Source organism: Pristiophorus japonicus, chromosome 5 (assembly GCF_044704955.1).
Source record: "Pristiophorus japonicus isolate sPriJap1 chromosome 5, sPriJap1.hap1, whole genome shotgun sequence".
Classification (NCBI taxonomy): domain Eukaryota; kingdom Metazoa; phylum Chordata; class Chondrichthyes; family Pristiophoridae; genus Pristiophorus; species Pristiophorus japonicus.
This window is the reverse complement of record NC_091981.1, coordinates 38,126,694-38,148,889: the sequence shown is the minus strand read 5'-3', so window position 1 is coordinate 38,148,889 and position 22,196 is coordinate 38,126,694. Positions and strand designations below refer to the sequence as shown.

The following is a 22,196-nucleotide window of genomic DNA, read 5'->3' as shown; positions in this document are numbered from 1 at the left end:
AGTTCGCAGCGGCCCTCCACTTTAAGTGAAGAGGAGGGACGTTGTGACACCTCAGTGACATCCGACCCGCTCACCACAACTTCTGCCCCTCAAACGCCCAACTTCGCCGCCCCGACACTGGCAATGCAAAAACACTGCTCCATGGATTGGGACAGTAAATCTACCAACAAAACGGTAAGTGCGTCCCAGTCAGTCAGGGGTGGGGGGAGAAATTTCAGGAGGCAGAAAAGGAGGTAGACAGAAAGCAAGAAACTCAAGACCAGGTAGCCTAACATCTGTTGTTGGGAAAATGCTGGAGTTCATTATTAAGGAAGCAGTAGCAGGACATTTGGAAAAGCATAACTCAATCAAGCAGAGTCAGCATGGTTTTATGAAAGGGAAATCATGTTTGACAAATTTGCGGGAGTTCTTTGAGGATGTAACGAGCAGGGTGGATAAGGGGGAACCAGTGGATGTGGTGTATTTGGATTTCCAGAAGGCATTCGATAAGGTGCCACATAAAAGGTGACTGCACAAGATAAAAATTCACAGAGTTGGGGGTAATATATTAGCATGGATAGAGGATTGGCTAACTAACAGAAAATAAATGGATCATTTTCCGGTTGGCAAACAGTAACTAGTAGGGTGCCGCAGGGATCGGTGCTGGAGCCTCAACTATTTACAATCTATATTAATGACTTCGATGAAGGGACCGAGTGTAATGTAGCCAAGTTTGCTGATGTTACAAAGATGGGTGGGAAAGCAAATTGTGAGGAGGACACAAACAAATCTGCAAAGGGATATAGACAGACTAACTGAGTGGGCAAAAATTTGGCGGATGGAGTATAATGTGGGAAAATGTAAGGTTATCTACTTTGGCAGAAAAGCAAATTATTATTTAAATGGAGAAAAATTGCAAAGTGCTGCAGTACAGAGGGACCTGGGGGTCCTTGTGCATGAACCACAAAAAATAAGTATGCAGGTACAGCAAGTAATCAGAAAGGCAAATAGAATGTTGGCCTTTATTGCAAGGAGGATAGAGTATAAAAGCAGAGAAGTCCCGCTACAACTGTACAGGATATTGGTGAGGCACACCTAGAGTACTGCGTACAGTTTTGGGCTCCGTATTTCAGGAAGGATATACTTGCATTGGAGGTTGTTCAGAGAAGGTTCACTGGGTTGATTCCGGAGATGAGGGGGTTGACTTATGAAGATAGGTTGAGTAGGTTGGACCTATACTCATTGGAGTTCAGAAGAATGAGAGGTGATCTTATCAAAACATATAAGATAATGAGGGGGCTCGACAAGGTGGATGCAGAGAGGATTTTCCACTCAATGGGAAACTAAAACTAGGGGGCATAATCTCAGAATAAGGGGCTGCCCATTTAAAACTGAGATGAGGAGGAATTTCTTCTCTCAGAAGGTTGTAAATCTGTGTAATTCTCTGCCTCAGAGAGCTGTGGAGGCTGGGACATTGAATATATTTAAGGCAGAGATAGACAGAATTTTGAGCGATAAAGGAATAAAGGGTTATGGGGAGCGGGCAGGGAAGTGGAGCTGAGTCCATGATCAGATCAGCCATGATCTTAAAAAATGGTGGAACAGGCTTAAGGGGCCAAATGGCCTACTCCTGCTCCTATTTCTTATGTCCTTATGCACAGGCTGATTAACAGTCTATTAGGGCGTGATGTGAATGCTGCGTCCATGGCCGTAACTATTTTCTATCAGCCTATAGTGTGGATAATCCTATTTGGGGGAGATTTTTATGGGCTGCCATAACCAATACAATGAGGGGGGCGGGGGCTCCCACATCCACTGGATGCAAATATCCCGCTGGATGTCAAACCAGAATTCAGAGCTGGAGCTGCGGTCTTCCCTCGCCAGGACTGTCTGGAGCAGGGTTCGAACCCTGCATCTCCAGACCCCGGGGTGGGAGGGAATGTCTACCACTATCCAAAGGCTCGCCCAATGTTAGTGTGTTATATGGAGCACAATAGTGGAGGTATAGCTAGGTTGAGAGGGGAAGCAGTGGGGTGGGTGGAGAAGCTTTTGTGTTTTGGCAGGTCATGGTTTGTGGGAGGATGGTAAATGATTAGATCAGAGAGAAGGGTTAGGATCAGGTGTTAAAGATGGTGAATGTGCTGGGAAAGAGTTGGGTGGGTGATGAAGGAATCGTATTGAATGAATGAGCATTAGGATATTGTAGCATGTAGAGGTTGTATTGAGTTTTGGGGGTAGTGGGTTTTTATTTGGGTAAAGGGTAAATTATATTGTATTAGTGGTAGGGGTATAATTGGAGTGCTGGATGTTATATTTGGAAAGTGTCGTTGAGGTTTTGTATTGTTTGAATGTAATTGTAGTCAGATGCAGTGGGTGTGTATAACCTATTGGTGGTACTCTGTATCTTGTGTGTGCCTAAAGGGAACAAATGACTGAGAAGGGAAACTATTGAGAGCTGTTGCACATTATGCAGAGGGAGATAAGATCAGAGTTGAGGCCAAAGAGCTTATTCTTGATGAGGCCATTGTCCAGGATGTCGTAAGAAAGTTTGTGGAGTAGGAACTGATGAGCAAGGTGTCAGGTGAAGATATGGTGAGCGTGGAAGATAGAAGCTTTCATGATGGCTTAAACGATAAAGCCATTTTATGGGCGGCACTGTACCTGCGATTGCTGTCTGGCTATTCAGCTGCCCGAAACCTTGGGCTCACATCCCCTGGCCGCATCTCGGAGGCATTGAAACAGTGATTCAGTGGACAGCCTCAACCCAATGGGCAAAGTGGAGTGATTGAGAATGGAGAATGAAGGGGGTAGAAGTCAGGTGACTGGATGGGTCGTGGTTAAAGGGTGAGGTAAAAGGCCAAAGATGATCAAATGGGAGACTTGGGAGGGAAAAAGAAGAGATCAAAACTGATAAAAGATAAAAAGTAATAAAAACAAAAGCACTACAGGAAAAGGAAAGAGAAGAAATTAAATGGGCTTCATGGAAAAAGGATAGATTCACACTTGTGTGAGTGGCAGCGATCACGGATACACTGTAGGGAAGGATGGAATGGGCCGGACAGTGCTAAAACCACATTCTGGTTAAAATATAAGGGCCGATTTGCAGAGTGCGGACGATGTCAAGCAGCTTCATGAGCTGGAGATGGATAGTGAGAAGCTACAAGTGTTCTGTCTGTGATTTAGTGTCCGCTGAAAATCAATGAATGGAAGATCATGGGCAGGAACCATGATTTCCTAACATGTGCAGTCAGCGAGTGAGGCTGACCACATGTGCTCAAAAAATTGTCTCCAGGATTTGTGAGAAAGCAAGAGGCCTCAGAATAAAATAAAGATGCTGAAAAAGATGAAACATAAATATGTAGACGAGTTTCATTATGCCATTCTGAAATATGTAATTAATTATGTTCTTGTTATGTCAGAAACCCTAATTTACAAACGATGTGTGTGAGAGGAAAGAAAACAGAAAGAAGACCTTTGAAAAATCGTTGAGTAATTTACTTGGTTCAGTGCCTCCTTTATTGCTTGAATAATAGATTTTCTACCAGTTACTGAGATCTGACTTGTTGTGCCTGAAGAGATTGTGAAATAAATCTTTGAATGATTTAATTGGTTGAGTGTTTGTTTATTGATAAGTTTCCTTCCAAGCTTATAGTTACAGAGTTCTGATTTCTTGTCGTTTTATAAGTATGAAATTTGAGGCCAGAGTGTGATACTTTATTCATTATAAACTACAAGCAGTGATCAGTACAACAGGATTTCACTGCCGATCCAGATAGTTGCCATAAATAATAATCATTAAAAACAGATTCTACTACAGGTCAATTATTATCGGTACACATAATGTTTAATAACTCAAAATCTACAAGCAATATCTGATTTATGTGATTTTTTTTAATCAAAGGGAGACCCTGGCAGTTATGGATTAAAAGGTCGAAAAGGTGGGCGTGGACCCAGAGGTCAGCAGGTCAGTATTCTATCTGAAACTTGATAAATGGTCAAGAAATACTATAAAAACGGGTCATGCTGGAAATGTGCAGCAAGTGGGCCAGTATCTGTAAGTAGAAAAGACACTTTGGGTGTGCATCCTTCATCAGAACAGAGGACTAAAATATAAAAAGGCATTTAGTATGTTTAGAACAAAATAGAGAGGAGAAGGGAAAGGGCAGAGGGGAGAGATACAGCAGTTACACTAGTCACTGAAAGGGAGATAATCAGTTGAATGGCCTGCAAAAACAACTTCAGAAAAATTGGTTGGATGATGTAAAAGTTCGTTAGTGAAGTGTTGGAGAGACAGAAAAGGACAAAAGAATATAGAAATAGTGATGAGTGATTCAGACCCACCCAAAAAAGCTAAGAAAACAGGAAAAGATGGAGAAAGGGGAAAAAACGGCAGGTGGCAAATGCAATTATTTCTGAAATAAAAGCATAAAATGTTGGCAGATCTCAAGGGGACAAATTTTACCTCTTTAACATTTGGGCATCAAGCATCACCTGAGCAGAACACATGGTGAAACTTGGCAGTGAGGATTGCAAGCCTGGATGGGGAATCAGATGGGCTGCATTATGGGCATGTGTTCCCCCCGCCCCTCTGATTTTCCTCTCTGCGCTCAATCCAGGTGATGCTTTACACCCTTTCACTCGAGAAAGAAACCTGCTCCCATCAGTCCAGAAAAGACAACAACAAAAAAAACAGGTTGACAGCACAAGCTCAGACGCCCTGCCACTGTTATGTTTTAATGAATGGTCTCCATTTATTGCGCAAGCGGCAATTTCACTAGTCATGTGACGAGTAGTTGCCTGCGACAGTTCCTGAGTTAAATACCAAATTACACACTAGACAAATGGCAGTATCGTTAATATTCATTTAATACAGGAAAAGTACCAGTCTCATTACTTATACTCTATAATTCTTCAATGCAGAAAAGGTACAAGACTTATACTCTATAGTTACTCAATACAAAAGAAGTATAAGACTCACTACTTATACTATTTAACTCTGTTTAACTCTGCAAACAAGGCATTCCAAAAAGTGTTCCTTGCCACTCAAAATACTCTGTTTAACTCAACACTCTCTCATAGTTACCGAATACGTCCCAGGTGATCAATCTGGTCCTGACACTGTTCCTTCAAGGGTTGCTCCCTGGTCCTTGCTTCTGTCGAGTGTTGGTCCCGGTCCTCGCTACGGACTGTCCCAACTTGTCCATTTTTATAACTTTTTTGTCCCTTTGTTAAACATATAGGTTGCTATTAATTGCCTGCTTCTTTCTACAAGATACAGAGACATTCTGCTGTTATCTCAACTTGTCTCTCGCCTCCAAAAGTTATTACCAAGTTGGGAGTCTCCCTTCCCGTGTGTGACCATTAATTTGATCCCTGGAATTCTTTCTTCCTACTGTGGCCACAGCTGGTCCTGTGATGGTGGGTAACTCCCTCCTGTCCGTTGGTCTTCAATCTGTTATTCCTAGCCTGAACTTTTGTTCGGTCATTAGCAATTGCTAGAACTTGCTAATTTGGCATTTGGCTTTATTATCCTGTGACTTTCCCTGATGGTTACAACTCTACCTCATCCCTTATCTCATTGACCCTGAGGTTAACGCCTGCTTGTTTTTTGTGCAATAGAGCTTGTTAGTTTTTTTAGACCCCAGATCTGAACAAACTTCTTAATCCTTTCTGATATTTCCACACCATTCCAAATATCAAACTGCCCTACTCCCTACAGACACTGCTAAATCTACTCCTCCCTCTGTTGTTAAAAAAGGAGATATAGCTAAGGTCTGTTCCTAAAGTCAGTGTTCAAAGCAGAGGGGTGAAAGGTGCCCAGCAAAAAGATTGGTCGCTGTTCCTGAAGCTTGCATTGAGTTGTTGTTACATTGTATTTATATAGCGTCTTTAACGTAGTAAAATGTCCCAAGGCACTTCATAGAAACGTTGTCAAACAAAAACAGTGTAGGAAGCCAAATAATTTCAACCTCTAAGCTTGCCCTCCCCTTCTTTCAGTGACATTCCTGCCTTCACATTCTTCAAATCATTCTCCATACTTACTCTTTCACCGACACAAGTGGCCATCCTCTCGATCTTGTCATCAAATTGGGTGTCAAGACTTCAGAGATTTCCATGTCAGATTGAGCTCTCTCAGACCCCTATTGCTGCTTATCACATGTCACCTTAGATGTCCCACCCACCTCCGTTTTCACTTTCACTCCTTGGGAGAAAATACCTTCAAAGCTCCCTTACTAGCATCTTACAAGCTCCAACTTTCCTGTCCTCCTTCTCTCCACCTGTGGTGATATTGATGATCTCCACAACTACCTTACTTCCACCATCAATATCCCCATTTAACCTTGGATGATCTCTTAAGCTTCTGGCTCTGCACAACACCAGCCATGGGAAGTAAAAAAGAAACATAAATAATGTGTGACCCATCTTGGCAGTTCATCGCTAGATCTGGCAGCTAAAGATTTCTATCACTCCCTCTCCCTGGCTAAATGTTCCAAGTACTTTAAAATTGCCTTGTGGAGTTGAATCAATTCCACATCACTAATGTCCACAATATTCTTCAGCAGCTGTTCTGGCATCTCTCCAGTGCTGTTCAGTTGTGTGAGAAATATGCCAGGTTAAGGCTATCTCTATTCACTTTAATAATCAGGATCAACTGTAAACCAATCTGGTGGATATATTGTGTTTAATCAGAGTTTAAGATGGAATAAAGCACATTAGTTATATAGCAAAAACATACAAGCATAACAGATAGTTGATACCGATTCCGATCAGACAAACGGCTGGCACACCTAAGCAGTTTTCTTTAGCTTACAGTCTCTCTCTCTGTCTAGAGCCTTCTTTGGTAAAGCATGGGATCAATCTCGAAGAGTGTTCAACCAGCTCGACTTCTGTTCCGCTCTCCCCTCCACCGCCTGTGCTAAACAGATCTCTAAGTATCACTTTTATTCTCTTTTTAGGGGTGGACCCGACCCTGGATATTGCCAAGACCTTTTGATCTATAGAGGTTCCTCTAAAAATGTAATGTCCAATAAGACTTCTAGTTCTTTGTCTTGATCCTTGTTTCAAGAACCCACCTTAAACATGTCTTACAATTCTGACCATATGTCGCTATCCAAGGGTTTCTTCCGATGGAAATCTCTTTTATCTCTCTTCCTGATCCTCTCTTTGATCCCAGAAGCCAAACCAGAAAACTGCTCATTATCTTTTTACGACGTAGCAACATGTTTATGTTAACTCTTACAATTTCCATCGATTCTAAAGCTTTTCTATACAAGATATATAAACAAACTGAAGCGTTAACTAGAAAACCACAGTTAATGTTTTTCATAGTGCAAAATACTATAGCATCTCAACAGACTGCCAGAACATTAGCATTTCTGAGCATCTTCAATAGACAATTTGTTTCCAGTTCAAAATGATTTAAACACAGCATTCATATTAGTTTTATATATTCCTAAGAGTTTTATACATTTTTAGGAATCCTTGATTTCTAACAGATGTTTACATTTCTCCTGATTGCCACAATTATTGCTCCATCTGTTTCACTGACTGACCTGCTGTAAACATCTAGTTTGCAAAGCTGAGAAACCCAATAAAGTCACTGAGTTTGTCTCTCAATAGCCTTGTGGGGGCCCGTGCGAAGGTTCAGTTTGGGCAACCTACATGTCACTGGACAAACATATCATTGAATTCCCTGGGGGGGTCCCTGACTGACTCGGGGTCCCATGTAATTGCACAGACTTCACAGTCCTAAATCTGTCCCTGGTCACTCCCAACAGCAAAACCAATGCCAAATTTGATGCTTGTATTTTCAGTTCATTCACAATTGCTACCAAGCTAGGTTAGTGGCAAAGCTGATTTCACTTCTTTTCTATTCATGGGAGGTTGGATAGAAGCGTGAAATCATCAATTATATGATAGATAGGTGGATGGATGGATAGACAGATAATGAACATTGAGTTTTCAGGGTTTCAATTCACCCTAAGATTGTGCACAAACTAATTTCGAAGTCTGTGGGAGAACCCTTTGCACTGAGTCTATCTCTCTCCCCGGCAACTGTCTAAGGCTGACCAAGTTTTGCAACCTTGGTGTGATATTTGATCACGAATTGTGCTTACTACCTCATATCCATTCTATCACTAAGACCAGATTTCTACCCTTGTAATATCGCCCGCCTCTGTCCTTACCTGAACTTATCCACTGCCGAAACCTTCAACCATGCCTTTGTTACCTCTAGACTTGACTATGCCAATGCACACCTGGCCGGCCTCCCATTTCTATCTTTCATAAACTTGAGGTCATCCAGAACTCTGTCGCCCGTGCGCTAACTCACACCATGTCCTGCTCACCCATCTCCCCTGTGCTCCCTGACCTGCATTGGCTCCATATTAAGCAACGCCTCGATTTTAAAATTCTCATTCTTGTTTTCAAATCCCTCCATGGTCTTGCCCCTCCTTACCTCTGTAATCTCCTCCAGCCCTCGACCTCTGCGGTCCACCTATTCAGCCCTTTTGAACATTCCCGATTTTAAATGCTCCACCATTGGCTGGTCGGCCTTCAGCTGCCGAGGTCCTAAACTCTGGAATTCCCTTCCTAATTCTCTCCGCCTCTCTACTTCTCTTTCCTCCTATAAGCCGCTCTTAAAACCTACCTCTTCGGCCAAGCTTTTAGTCATCCACCTGAACATTTCCTTATATGGATTGGTGTCAAATTTATTTTTTTGGTAACACTCCTGTGAACCACCTTGGGATGTTTTATTACATTAAAGGTGCTATATAAGTATAAGTTGCCACTGTTGTAAGAAAGACACCATAACTTAATACAAGAATGGGCTAATTTACTTTAAAATTGTAGTTTCACACCGTTTTGGAAGTTTTGCAAGGCAACTGATGACAGTTCAGAGTATAGTATGGATTACAATGCTAGAAAGATTGAGGTGGGTGAATATTAATGCTCGAGATCAGCAGGTAACACACTAAGGCCAGGCAGAGATCTCAGGGTTAGAGATGAACAGCAATCCCAATGTGATCTAACTTGGCTTTTCTCAAGATCGGGAGGGAGGAAGAATTGGAGGCCGACATATCACATGCCCTTGTTGTATCTGTCCTATCTGCTCATAATAAAGCAGGGTTAGCAACAGTTGTGTGTTTCAGTAATTACTTCTGAGATAAAAGGAAATAAAATCATGATTTCATGAAGCCTTGACCAGTATTTTGTGTGTCAATTATATGACAGGGTTCGAATGGAATTGCAGGTGAAGATGGATTAGTTGGAAATCTTGGAGCGAACGGAAGCCGTGTAAGTATGCCCTTTCACTTTTAGTCCAGCCCATTGTTTCAGAAAAATAGGTTTTACAATTCCGTGCTCCTGCCACAGAGCTGCACCTATCGAGAGCGAATCTAGGAAGTTCAGTCATGAAGGTTAGTGCACACCCATAGGACTGTCCATCCATCGGGAGTGCTGTCGACTGACTTCCTAAAATGTGATACTGAAGGTTGGAAAATCTAGCCTACAATAAACAATATTTTAATGTGCAGGGTGTGTCATTATACCACAGGAATGCAAAGCCTTCCTACATGTAGCATGAACTTGCGCCCTAACGATCACAACGTTACTGGACTTCTCAATATAATGAAGACATGTCAATGGTACTTAAACATGGAGGGAAATTTTAACCTCCAAAAACAAGTGGGCTTGGGTTGGGTGGGATGGTAACATTTTTAAAATCTCAAACCCAAGCCCAACCCGCCTCAAACAAACCGACTTCCGATTTTAACGGAGGCAGGACAGAGGGCGGGCACCCAACCCGCTCTTAGGAGGCCGGTTGCTCATTTAACTATTTTAGTGAGGCTGCGTGCCTCATATTTTATCTCTTCCATTTTATCACTTTTAACCCTGGCTGGCCAGGTTTCCAGTGCCTCAGGAAACCCGGCAGCTAAAGGGAGGCAAGGGCTGCTGTGTGGAAGTGATAAGTTCTTTTCCAGCATTGCTTGTGGGCCAGTAAGAGCAGGAGTGCTTTCTCCTGTATCCCTAAACTAACCTTGCTTCTCACCTCCTCCACCCTCCCCATGATTGGACCTCCCCCCGCCCCTGCCCCCACCGATGATCACTGACTCACCCCCCCACCCCGTGATTACCGACCACACACCCCCAAACACTGATCCCCTCTGTTTATTACCAAACCCCGCTTATCACCAATGCCCCCCCCGGCACGATCACCAACCTCCCACAATCACCGACCCGCCACGATCACCGTCCCGCCCCCCTCCCCCACAATCACCGAATGCCCTCTGCAATCACTGAAGCCCCCCCACGATCTCGCACCCCACCATGATAACTGACTCCCCTGCTTATCCCTGACCACCCCCGCTTATCGCTAACTCCGCTTCACGATCACTGACCCTCCCCTCGCTTATCACCAAGCCTCCTCACGATTGGTACCTCCACCCCCCGACTCTCCAAGCCATGCTGTATGCACCTCCCCCATGATCACCACCCCCCGCCCTCCCGCCCCCAGGCCCAACTCTCCAAGCCATGCCGTACCCGCCCCCGCTCTGAATCTCTACCCCAGCAGCACGAAACCTATTTACTCCTGGGCTGCGGCCTCTTCTGCAGTGTTCCCTGCCCAACAGGGAGCCAATGTGTCAATCAGGCTAGCTTCCAGGAAGGGATCCTGTTGGGGGAAAAAACACACGTAGGCTGTGGTGTTAAAGCTCCACAGCGTTTGTGGAACCAACCTGAACTCCTTCCCGCCCACCCCCCTCACCACGACTTGGAAATCCAACCCAGTAAAGATCCATGGTCTTTGTCTTAGATGAAAGCTCCATGTAACCTTACAGAATTGTTTCATCTACTCTAAGTATCGTGAGTAAACACGACTATGAGAATAGGAGTGTATAAAAGTGCCAGAGACGATTGCGTTCAATCTGGATGGTTCAGTGTCTCGGAAATATATCCCATGTCACCTCTCATCAAATTTTTCTCCATGTACTTGTGCAACTTTCTCTCATTGGCTGGTACAATCAGCCAATCAGCTACCTCTACCTCGCGTAGTCCATTCCATACATTCGCCACCCTCTAGGTATGGAACTTAAATCTAATCAGTCTATTCACCTGCCCACTTCTAAGTTTAGTACTATGCCTAGGGTGGTTTCTGAAGTTCATTTTACTAGTTGCATTCTTGGGCCTTGCCCACCAGGAACACTTCTGGAAATCACGTGCATAAGCCCCAATATTTTCCATTCATTCATTTTAGAAAATCCCAGGAAGCACACACTTGGTTTCCCTTGCTCCTGCTGCACAAGGATCTGTGTCAAAAAGCAAGTAATATTAAAATGATTACCCTCTCGACTCTGCTTCCTGGCCATAGTGCAGATCGGAAGACCCAATCTCTGCCTTCTCTCACCTCATCATCATAGACGGGTCCCTCGAAACGAGGATGACTTGCTTCCATGCCAAAAAGGGATGAGTTCACAGGTGTTTCACCCTTGGAGCAGCCCTGAAGGACCAATCTCGGTCTCCTGTCTGTAATTCTGTAAATCTCCATCACACATTAGTCCATTACTAGAACAAGAATCATTCTCTGCATTAAAACAAAGATTTAAAGCACATAAAAATAAATCATTGCTACACAGCCATGCATTCCTTCTGGTTGGAAACAATTCAAACAGGGTGATCATTTACATTAGATCAGACTGACTAAGATCAGATTGTTTTTTGCATGTACTGATAAGAATAAAATCCTCCGTGTCGATTTCTGCACGTGTGGGGGAAAAAAATAGAAAAGAGTTTTACGAACCTGTCCCTTTGGATATTTAATAGGGTCAGCCTGGAAATCCTGGGGACAAAGGCGTAAGAGGACCGGAGGGACCCCGTGGGGTCACGGTGAGATTATCCTCTTTTTTTATTCATGGTGTTAAATTTGGTGAACACTTTCTAGAAACAACTGACAAGTAAAACAAAATTGATCCAGAAGAGAAATGAGAAATAGTCATGAAGTTAAACAACTCCCCACCCCCGCTCCCAACTGGTGGGAGGGTGTAATTACAGCATGACAAGTTTATATAGGAAGGTTCCATTATAAATGTGGACATAGGAAATTATAATGCAAGTGTGAAAATAAGGACAGAATAGAAACATAGAAATTTACAGCGCAGAAGGAGGCCATTTCGGCCCATCGTGTAGTATGACATTCAAGTGTGATCTGGTCCAATTATCTCCTGCCCTCTAACCTGGCCACCTACCACCAAGACTACACTGGATCTTGACCTTTTAGGGGTATTGTTGACTTTGTGTGATCGTGTAAAATGGATGATAGTGAATCGGCAGCCCGTTTTACATCTCTCCCCATTGAAGTCAATGACAATAAAAATCAGGAGAGATGCTGACTCGCCCGTTTTACTCTATCGCACACACACACGGTCCTCGTCATCTGTGTGCAACACTATGGAGATTGTCGCGTTACTGTTAAATTATGCAAAATATGTTCTTTGTCACACAGGGCATGGATGGTATAGGTGGATTTGGTTCTCCAGGAACAAAGGGAAGAAAGGTAACAGAGCCCTTATTGATAAATATTATTTCTCTCACCATGGAACAGGCTTCTATACTTTCTTTTCAGAATTCGACCTGCAATTACTGAACAGTTACCGGGATTATAGAATCACATTCTCCTCTGATACACCAGCACTGATAGTTGGTGCACAGTGCTATAAATGTCTGCCTGTTGTATATATAAATGGATAGATTGGAACAGCAGGAGCTTGTAATAAGTTCTAATTTCCTGCAAAAAGCTTCTCAGTCTGGGGGTCAACTGAAAATTTTAAAATTCAGATCAATAGATTTTTGTTATGTAAGTGTATCAAGGGATATGGAACCAAGGCGGGTAAATGGAGTTAAGATACAGATCAGCCATGATCCAATAGAATGACAGAAGATGCTCCGGGGGCCGAATGGCCTACTCCTGTTACTATGATCTGAACTGGAGGGTTAACTGTGAGAAGCCATTTGAATCCGATCTAGTTATTAATTCCAAAGATGGACTTATTTGTGATCGCTGACTGCATGCCAGATATCACAAATAATAATCCAGCGGGAATGGATTGAGGATTTTTATTATTTTGATATCCAACACGTCTTTTTAAAGCAGCTCTACATTTTGCTGCTGTTGAACGTTTTTACCAATATCTTTTCGCCTCTGCGACAGTAGTGAATCAGTTTTATCCTTTAATATTTTGTCTTTGATTTTTTGTTTCTTAGTCCTTCTTTTGCAAATAATTCTGAAAACAAGGATATCTCACTTATTTTTGTTGTCACATGTTAAATGCTGCTTGCTGAGAAAGCTTTACAGGTTATTTTTGACAGCGTTTGTGTTTCTTTTAATCATTCAGGGGGAGCGAGGAATCTATGGAAACCCTGGTATTCAGGTATCAGTGATGTTTTAAAGGAGAAGATTTTCACCTTCTACTTTTCCACATTAAGAAATATCCTGTTCTCATTTTATATTTATTCATTGTTTTTTTAGGGAGAAGTTGGGGAAACTCCTGAACGGGGCAATCCAGGGCCCAAAGGAACAAGAGGGCAGAGGGTAGAAGTTTCAGTTAACACATTTAATTGATAAAGCGTGCTTGTTTTTGTTGTCCAAGATGCTATATGAAGTCAATTCTTTGCTGTTCCTAACGATTTAAAAAATGCATAAACTGAGTATTGTTTAATTAGTGACGACACCTGATTTTACATTAATATTGTGCACAGCCAAGTTGATAGTTAACTTCAAGAAAAGACGAGAATAAAGAGAATAAAAAAGATGGAAAGGTTAAACGGTGCCTTCAGTAAATTAGCTAATAATGGAATTTTGAAGCATAGTGATGAATTACAGTAACAATATAGAGGTAAAGCATTGCTACTAATCATTCATTGATGGTAAAGAGAGCTAGTGAGCTTCTGAATGAAATAATTTGGTATGTTTGCCCTTTTTTAGGGTAATTCTGGACTGCCTGGTGAACCGGGGATTCCAGGTGCTTTTGGACATCCTGGTCCCAGGGTAAGATTTTGGGTGGTTTATTTTTCCCACTATGTGTGTGCACTTTGAAAAATAAAAACACATTTATTTTTCCATGACCTCAGGTCATCCCAAAATGCTTTACAGCCAATGATCACTGACTTTGGCCCTTTTTGCCTTCCACATATTATCACTGAAGTTAGGGGTAAATTTGTCAGCACACATCTTAATACATAACCCAACCCAAAGCGAAGCTCCTGATTATCTGATATTGTCTTATTAACTATCCGGTGCTTACATTTATACACAATTGTTGGCCGCAAAATTCAGCTCCATAGCAGCCCCCTTGTTTGGGCTCTACGAGTGCTGTTTTGGTTCCAAAGTGGCGTCCACGGTACGCACATACGCACACTTCTGGTGTGGGCCGCGCCAGACTCCATCTTGGATAGGGCGTTAATGTGGGAACAAGGAGCGTGCGCTGGAAGTATGCAGAGTAGACCAATCGTGACATCGATCAGTGTTACAAACTGATTTGACGCCAGTGCTGCCATTTTGGAGCTCAACGCTCCAACTAATGACCTCTCTTAAGCTCACACAGCTGAACGTGCATTCAGCAGCAAGAAGGACCCTCCACCAGCGCTATTTAAAGGGATCATCAACTACTTACAGGTTAGTTGCTGATTGATTTCTACTGGCTCTTGCTGCATTTGTAGAAGTGTTTGGTCGTGTATAGAATGAGTTAAAGTTGCTAAAGTCTACAGGGAGTGGCATGGGAGGTGCTGAAGGACTTTGTCCTGAGTTCAAGGATTCCACACAGACCATTTGCTCCCAGATATGAGTGCAGTCGGAGGCATCCTACTTGGTCTACAGTATGATCGGGAGAATGAGCAGAAGTGACACAGAGCAGGACAAGCTGCTGGAAGAGTGAAGGGGAAGAGGGGAGGAGGGTGAGAAGGGTTCCCAGCAGGAAGCCATATCCACACAGTGTGTTCAGGGACCTTGGAGAGGAACAGTGTGTCAGACATCTGCACTTCACCAAAGACATCTGCATCGAAATCTGCCACCTGCTGCAGCCACAACTGCAACTGACTGTGAAGGTCACAGTGGCCATGAACCTTCATGTGTTGGGCTCCTTCTTGGCTGGAACAGGAGATACTTGCGTTATCTCCCTATTTGTCGTGCACTATTGCATGGGGGAGATAACTCAGGCTCTGTATTCCAAGAGAGCTGAATACATTTCATTCTCTCTGGCCAGAGAGTAGCAGGTAGAGTGAGTGCACAGCTTTTCAAGGAGTGCAGGCTTCTCCATGGTGCAGGGTGCCATTGACTGCACGCATGTCATTTTTCGGATGCTGCATATAAACTCTGAGATATACAACAACCAAAAGAGATTCCACTCCCTCAATGTCCAGTGGGTGTGCAACCGTACTCAGCGCACCATGCAGACGAATGCCTGGTATCTTAGCAGCAATCATGATGCGTCCATTCTGTCGCAGTCTGCTATCCCATCTGCATTCGAACCACCATGACAAACGAGAGGGTGGCTACTCGGTGACATAAGCTATCCATTAACAACATGGCTCGTGAATCTGGTGCACAACCCAAGCACACGCGGACAGCATTTATACAACTGTTATGTATGCAATAAAGGTTCAAACTGAGTACTGTTTAACGAAGCAAGATACAACCTTGGCACCATGTGCATGCTGCTCAGTGGCCTCCAACAATGACACCATCTGGTGGCTACAAACAGCATGTATATACATGACAATACCCTCCTCTGAGATCTTATCACAGTCTTTCACAGGTTGAGACGGTCCGGTGATTTGCGCTCCCGGGTTGACCGTCTCAGTTCGACTCCGGCCTTGGGTGAATGTACCGAGTCTGTTGTCGCTGGTGGCTGGATGGCTGACTTGTTGGGGGTGGCAGTGGCCATATCAGGAATTGCAAATCCATTTTTATTGAACAAGTCCGTGATGAAAATTCCGGGTTCACTGATGACCCTTGAGTCCACTGAAGGCTGCTGGTAGGTTGGTTTGTTATTGACGGTTTCTTCGTCCGACTGCTCTGGCTCGCCTGTGTGCCTCAGCTTTGTTTGATCCATGTGTTTCCTGCAAGTTTCTTGAGCTTAATAACAAATACTCTGTTGCTCTCCTTGGCCATGGCTATACCAGCGATCCATTTGGGAACCTGACCACATATACAGGATCATTAACAGAAATCTCGTGTGACACAGTTGCTCAATCGTGGTTACCCTTGTTGACTCTCTCTTCTGTATTCACCATGATTATTAAATCCTGGTGTACAAGAGATAATTTGCTCTTAAGACCTCTTTTCATCATGAGTTGAGCAGGCGAGACCCCTGTGAGTGTGTGGGGTCTTGTCCTGTAACTCAGCAGTATGCAAGACAAGCGGGTTGGCAGTGACCCTTGGGTTACTCTCCTCATGCTTTGCTTGATAATTTGTACTGCACATTCTGCTTGTCCATTGGACGCAGGCTTGAACGGTGCTGACCTTACATGCTTTATGCCGTTTTTTACAAACTCCTGAAACTCCTGACTGGTGAAGCACGACCTATTGTCGCTCACCACTATGTTAGGCAGACTAGGTGTCGCGACCATGACATTGAGATTCTCTATGGTTGCCGTGGGCGTACTGGATGACATGATTATGCATTTTATCCACTTCGAATAAGCATCCAGCACCACTAAAAACATCTTGCCCAGGAAGGGACCTGCAAAATCTACATGGATCCTGGACCAAAGTTCGGACAGCCAGGACCACAGACTCCGCGGCGATTCCACTGGTGCTTTGCTGAGCTGCATGCACGCTTCCTGCTCAGATTAAACTCCTGGCCACCATACGTGGGACCTGGCGATGGCCTTCATCATCACTATACAAGGATGTGTGTTGTGTAACTCATGCACAAACTTCTCTCTCCCTTAGGTATTACAACTCGATTGCCCCACAATATGCAATCTGCTTGAATAGACAGTTCGTCCTTGTGACAAATGTACGGTTTGACATCCTCGCACATTTGCTTAGGTATGGCAGACCAATCCCCTTTGAGGATGCAACTCTTTATCACCGATAATATCGGGTCCTGGCTGGTCCAGGTCTTAACTTGTTGAACCGTGGCAGGGGTACCTTCACTTGCAAAAGCATCCATGATTAACATTAAATTTGCCACTTATGGTGTTTCCACCTCTGGTGTGGGCCAACGGCAACCGGCTCAAAGCATTGGCACAATTCTCTGTGCCAGTTCTGTGGCGAATGACATAATCATAGGCAGATAATGTCAGCGGCCACCTTTGGATGCAGGATGAAACGTTGGTATTGAAACCTTTGCTCTCGGAAAACAACAAAATGAACGGCTTGTGATCGTTATCTAATTCGAACCTCAGACCGAACAGGTATTGATGCGTCTTTTTAACACTGTACATACACGCTAAAGCTTCTTTTTCTACCACACTGTAGGGTCTTTCTGCTTTAGACAAACACTTGGATGCATACGCGACAAGTTGAAGTTTCCCCGACCCATTGGCTTGTTGTAACACGCAACCAATTCCATATGACGATGAGTTACAGGCCAAAACTAAATGTTTACATGGGTCATAATGTACCAGCAGCTCGTTCAAGCAAAGCAGATTGGTGGCTTTCTCGCAAGCTCTGTGTTACAATGCGCCCCACACCCAGTTGTTGCCTTTTCTCAATAGCATGTGCAATGGTTCAAGTAAGGTGCTTAATTTAGGTAGGAAGTTACCAAAGTAGTTGAGTAGACCCAGGGACGAATGCAGCTCCATCACATTCTGAAGCTTGGGTGCATTCTTGATGGCTTTGGTTTTCACGTCAGTAGGTCTGGTGCCTTCAGCGGTGATTTACCTCCCGAGGAATTCGACCTCCGCCATGAAGACGAACTTCGAGCGTTTACGTCTGAGTCCAAAAGCAGTAGTACCTCTTCCAGGTTTTTCAGATGTTCCTTGAAGTCATGACTGGTGATCAGGATGTCACCTTGGAATACGACAGTTCTGGGAACGGACTTCCGTAGACTTTCCATATTCCTCTGAAATATTACACTCCTTTGAGCATGTTACTGCACGTAAGTCTCTTCGACATCTCGATCAACTCCTGCGTCATATAGGCCGACGTCAAGTCCAGTTTTGTGAATGACTTCCCTCCGGCTAGCGTCGCAAACAAGTCATCAGCCTTCGGTAACAGAGACTGATCTTGTTTCGAAACCCTGTTGATCATAGCCTTGTAGTCTCCACAGATTCTGACTGTGCCATCACTTTTTAGATCAAGAACAATGGGGCTGGCCCATTCATTAAAATCAACCGATGATATTATCCCTTCACGCTGGAATCTGTCCAGTTCAATTTCGACCTTCTCCCTCATCATATACGGCATTGCCCGAGCTTTATGATGGACGGGTCTTGCATCTGAGTCCACGTGGATCTACACCTTGGCTCCCGTGAAGTTGCCAATATCCGGTTCGAACAGCGAGGGGAACTTACTCAATATTTGGGCACATGTATCTTCCTCCGACGACAACGCCTTCATGTCGTTCCAGTCGCATCTGATTTTCTCCAATCAGCTCCTGCCGAGCAGCGTTGGGCCATTGCCTGGAACAGTCCAAAGTGGTAATTTGTGAACCGCACCGTTATACGACACATTAATTTGTGCACTGCCAATCACCTTTATCAATTCTTTGGTGTAGTGTGCAGCTTGGCGTTAACAGGGCTCAGCCTGGGCCTCACAGTCTTAGTATCCCACAGCCCTCTCGTTCATGATTGATTGACTCGCCCCTGTGTTCAGTTCCATTGATACCGCTATTCCGTTAAACTTCACATTAATCAAAATTGGTTTACTCTTGGTTATGAAAGAGTACACTTCATACACTTCCTCCTCTGGTACCTCGGATTGCGTATCCGGATCCTCGCTTTTCTGACTCTCATCCTCCAAGTGGTGTGTCGCAGCTTGATTGCTCATCTGCGGACACTTGCGCTGGAGATGCCCCAGTCTCAAACAGCCTTTGCAACTATATTGCTTAAATCGGCACTGAATCAATCGCATTTACAGTACTTGCCGAGGTTCGGTTCTTCACCGATATTTGCTTTAAACTCCTGTCCGTCGTCACACATGATTGAGTGATCTGGATGGCCCTTTTTAAATCCAACTCCTCCACTGCCAGAAGTTTGCGCAGGATCACCTCGTGGTTGATACCGATAACAAAGAAGTCCCGCAGCATGTCTGCCAACACCATCCCGAACTTGCACGGTCCCACTCGACGTCTCAGGTCGGCAAGAAATTCTGCCGCGCTCTGGCCCTCCGATCGAACGTGTGTATAAAACCTGTATCTTGAGATGATGATGCCATCGTCTAGCTTGAGGTGCTCCCGTACCAATGTACACAACTCCTTGTACGTTTTCTCTGTTGGATCGCTAGGCACGAGTAGATTCTTTATCAGACCTTAGATCTGTGAGCCGCACACAGTGAGGAACACGGCCCGGCGCCGATCTGCATCGTCGACCCCCGTCATTTTGTTGGCCACGAAATACTGGTTCAAACGGCTCACAAAGTCTGCCCAATCTTCTCCCTCCACGAATCGCTCTAAAAATCCAATCGTGCTCATTTTGCAAACAAAGATTCATATATTCCCGTTGCCAAATGTTATGTATGCAGCAAAGGTTCCAACTGAGTACTGTTTAACTGAGCAAGGTACAACCTTGGCTCTGCTTTAGTGAGACCCAAAGTGTCTGACTCACAAAATGGCTGGCCTTTTATACGAGAGCAGCACCATGTGCATGCTGCTCAATGGCCTCCACCAATGACACCATCTGGTGGCTACAAACAGCATGTACATACATGACAACAATGAAAACCATGCAACCATTGTCACGTATCTTACATTATTGTATATAACTGTATCCTAACATGCTATACATGACTGTCATAAGATATGACCTGTAACCACTAGCATACCTTACCACCAGGGGTGCACTTGCAAGAGACAGGTATATAAGGACAGGTCTCATGCAAATGCAGCATTCCAGAGCTGTGAAATAAAGGTGCAGGTCCAGAGTGACCTTGACTTCACTGCATGCCTCGTGTGAATCTGTACTGAGGGGACAGGACTTTACAGTGGCGATGGGTTACGGGATTACAGAATCCACAGAATGGTGAACAATGGATCAGATGAAAAGTACAATGCGGGAGACAATTGGGAGGACTTTATAGAAAGGCTCCAGCAAAGCTTTGTAACCAAAGACTGGTTAGGCGATGATAAGGCAGACAAGAGAAGAGCCCATCTCTTGACCAGCTGTGGCTCGAAAATATATGCTTTAATGAAGGATCTGTTGGCACCTGAGAAACCAACAAGCAAGTCGTTTGAAGAATTGAGCACACTGGTAAGAGCCCACCTGAAGCCAGCGAGCAGCCTACACATGGCCAGACACAGGTTCTACAACGACAGATGCTGTGTGGGCCAGAGCATACCCGACTTCGTGGCGGAACTTCGGAGGTTGGCTAGTTTATGTGAGTTCTCCGATGAACTGAGGAGAGAAATGCTGAGAGACTTTTTCATGAAAGGAATAGGCCACACAGGCATATTCTGAAAGCTCATAGAGACCAAGGACCTGACCTGAGAGGCAGCAGCACTGGTTGCACAGACATTCTTGGTCTGGGAAGAAGAAACGAGGTTGATTTACAATGCAGGTATGACAACTAACGAAATATCGTAAGAAGAAGTTCACAGCACTAAACAAGCTGCTACCCTCCACACATAGACAAAACCAGGAGAGCAGGCTCTTGACAGCAGGCAGAAGCCATCAAGCTGCTACCCCCACACATAGACAAAACCGGGAGAACAGGCTCTCGTCAGCAGGCAGAAGCCATCAAGGGCAACAGGAACGGCCGTTCACACCTCATCAATCCACAATGCGAGCAATCAACTACAAACTGAGAGAAGCTCCAGAGAGATCAGCCAGACGCAGCTCATTCTTTGGGAACCCTTTGAACAATGGAACAGGTCTGTGCAGGAGGTGTGGGGGTGGGCACTCGGCAAGGGGATGTCGATTTCAGCAGGCTGTTTTCAGAAATTGTGAATATACAGGGCATTTGACCCGCATGTGCAAAAAAACGGCAGCTCGGCTGGTATACGAATCGGATGGGTCGGACAACTGTGGCCGCACAAAAGAGACAGACCAAAATTCACAAGGATCGACACCACACTAAGGACCTATACCAAAGAAATCGTACCAGTCCTCGGCACGGCCATGCTCTCTGTCACACACAAAGGGACAGTGAACCGACTTCCCCTGTGGATTGTCCCCGGAGACCCCCCAGCACTGCTGGGGAGAAGCTGGCTGGCAAAACTAAACTGGAAATGGGATGATGTCCATGCCATGTCATTAGAGGAACGGACTTCCTGCTGAACAGTTATAAAGCAATTTGAACATCTCTTTTAGCCAGGGGTGGGCACTTTCAAAGGGGCCAAAGTCAAAATCTACATCACACAGGATGCTAGACTGGTCCATCACATGGCCAGAGCTGTACCCTATGTGATGAGGGAAAAGATTGAACACGAACTCAACAGGCTTCTGCGGGAAGGCATTATATCACCTGTGGAATTTAGCGACTGGGCAAGTCCCATCGTCCCAGTCATGAAGCCTGATGGATCTGTAAGAATCTGTGGGGACTACAAATCTACCATAAACAGAGTCTTCCTACAGGACCAATCCCGCTGCCTAGAGCGGAGGACTTATTTGCCACATTGGCTGGAGATAAACTTTTCTTAAAATTAGACCTCACATCTGCGTATATGACGCAAGAATTGACCGAGGAATCCAAGCTACTCACCACCATCAACACACATCGAGGCCTTTTCATGTACAATCGTTGCCCATTCGGCATTAGGTCGGCAGCTGCCATATTCCAGCGCAACATGGAGAGTTTGCTCAAGTCCATCCCGGGGACAGTTGTATTTCAAGACGACATACTTATCACGGGCAGGGACACCGACTCCCATCTCCATAATTTGGAGGAAGTACTAAAGCGGTTGGATCGGGTAGGTCTACGAGTCAAGAAATCCAAGTGCCTGTTTCTCACACCCGAGGTTGAATTTTTGGGCAGAAGGATTGCCGCTGATGGAATCCGCCCAACAGAATACAAAACAGAAGCAATTCGCCTTGCACCCAAGCCCCAGAATATCTCAGAACTG

General features: G+C 44.5%; 1 protein-coding gene across 1 annotated transcript in view; it reads left to right on the top strand.

Moving 5' to 3' along the window:
* Nucleotides 1-22,196, top strand: part of LOC139264067 (collagen alpha-6(VI) chain-like) — a 170,911-nt gene that overhangs the window by 138,576 nt on the left and 10,139 nt on the right. Inside the window, exons 22-28 of the mRNA XM_070880165.1 lie at nucleotides 3,881-3,943; nucleotides 9,214-9,276; nucleotides 11,800-11,862; nucleotides 12,479-12,529; nucleotides 13,368-13,403; nucleotides 13,502-13,564; nucleotides 13,958-14,020. Coding sequence (XP_070736266.1) covers nucleotides 3,881-3,943; nucleotides 9,214-9,276; nucleotides 11,800-11,862; nucleotides 12,479-12,529; nucleotides 13,368-13,403; nucleotides 13,502-13,564; nucleotides 13,958-14,020 — 402 coding nt within the window. The remainder of the gene's footprint in view (nucleotides 1-3,880; nucleotides 3,944-9,213; nucleotides 9,277-11,799; nucleotides 11,863-12,478; nucleotides 12,530-13,367; nucleotides 13,404-13,501; nucleotides 13,565-13,957; nucleotides 14,021-22,196) is intronic.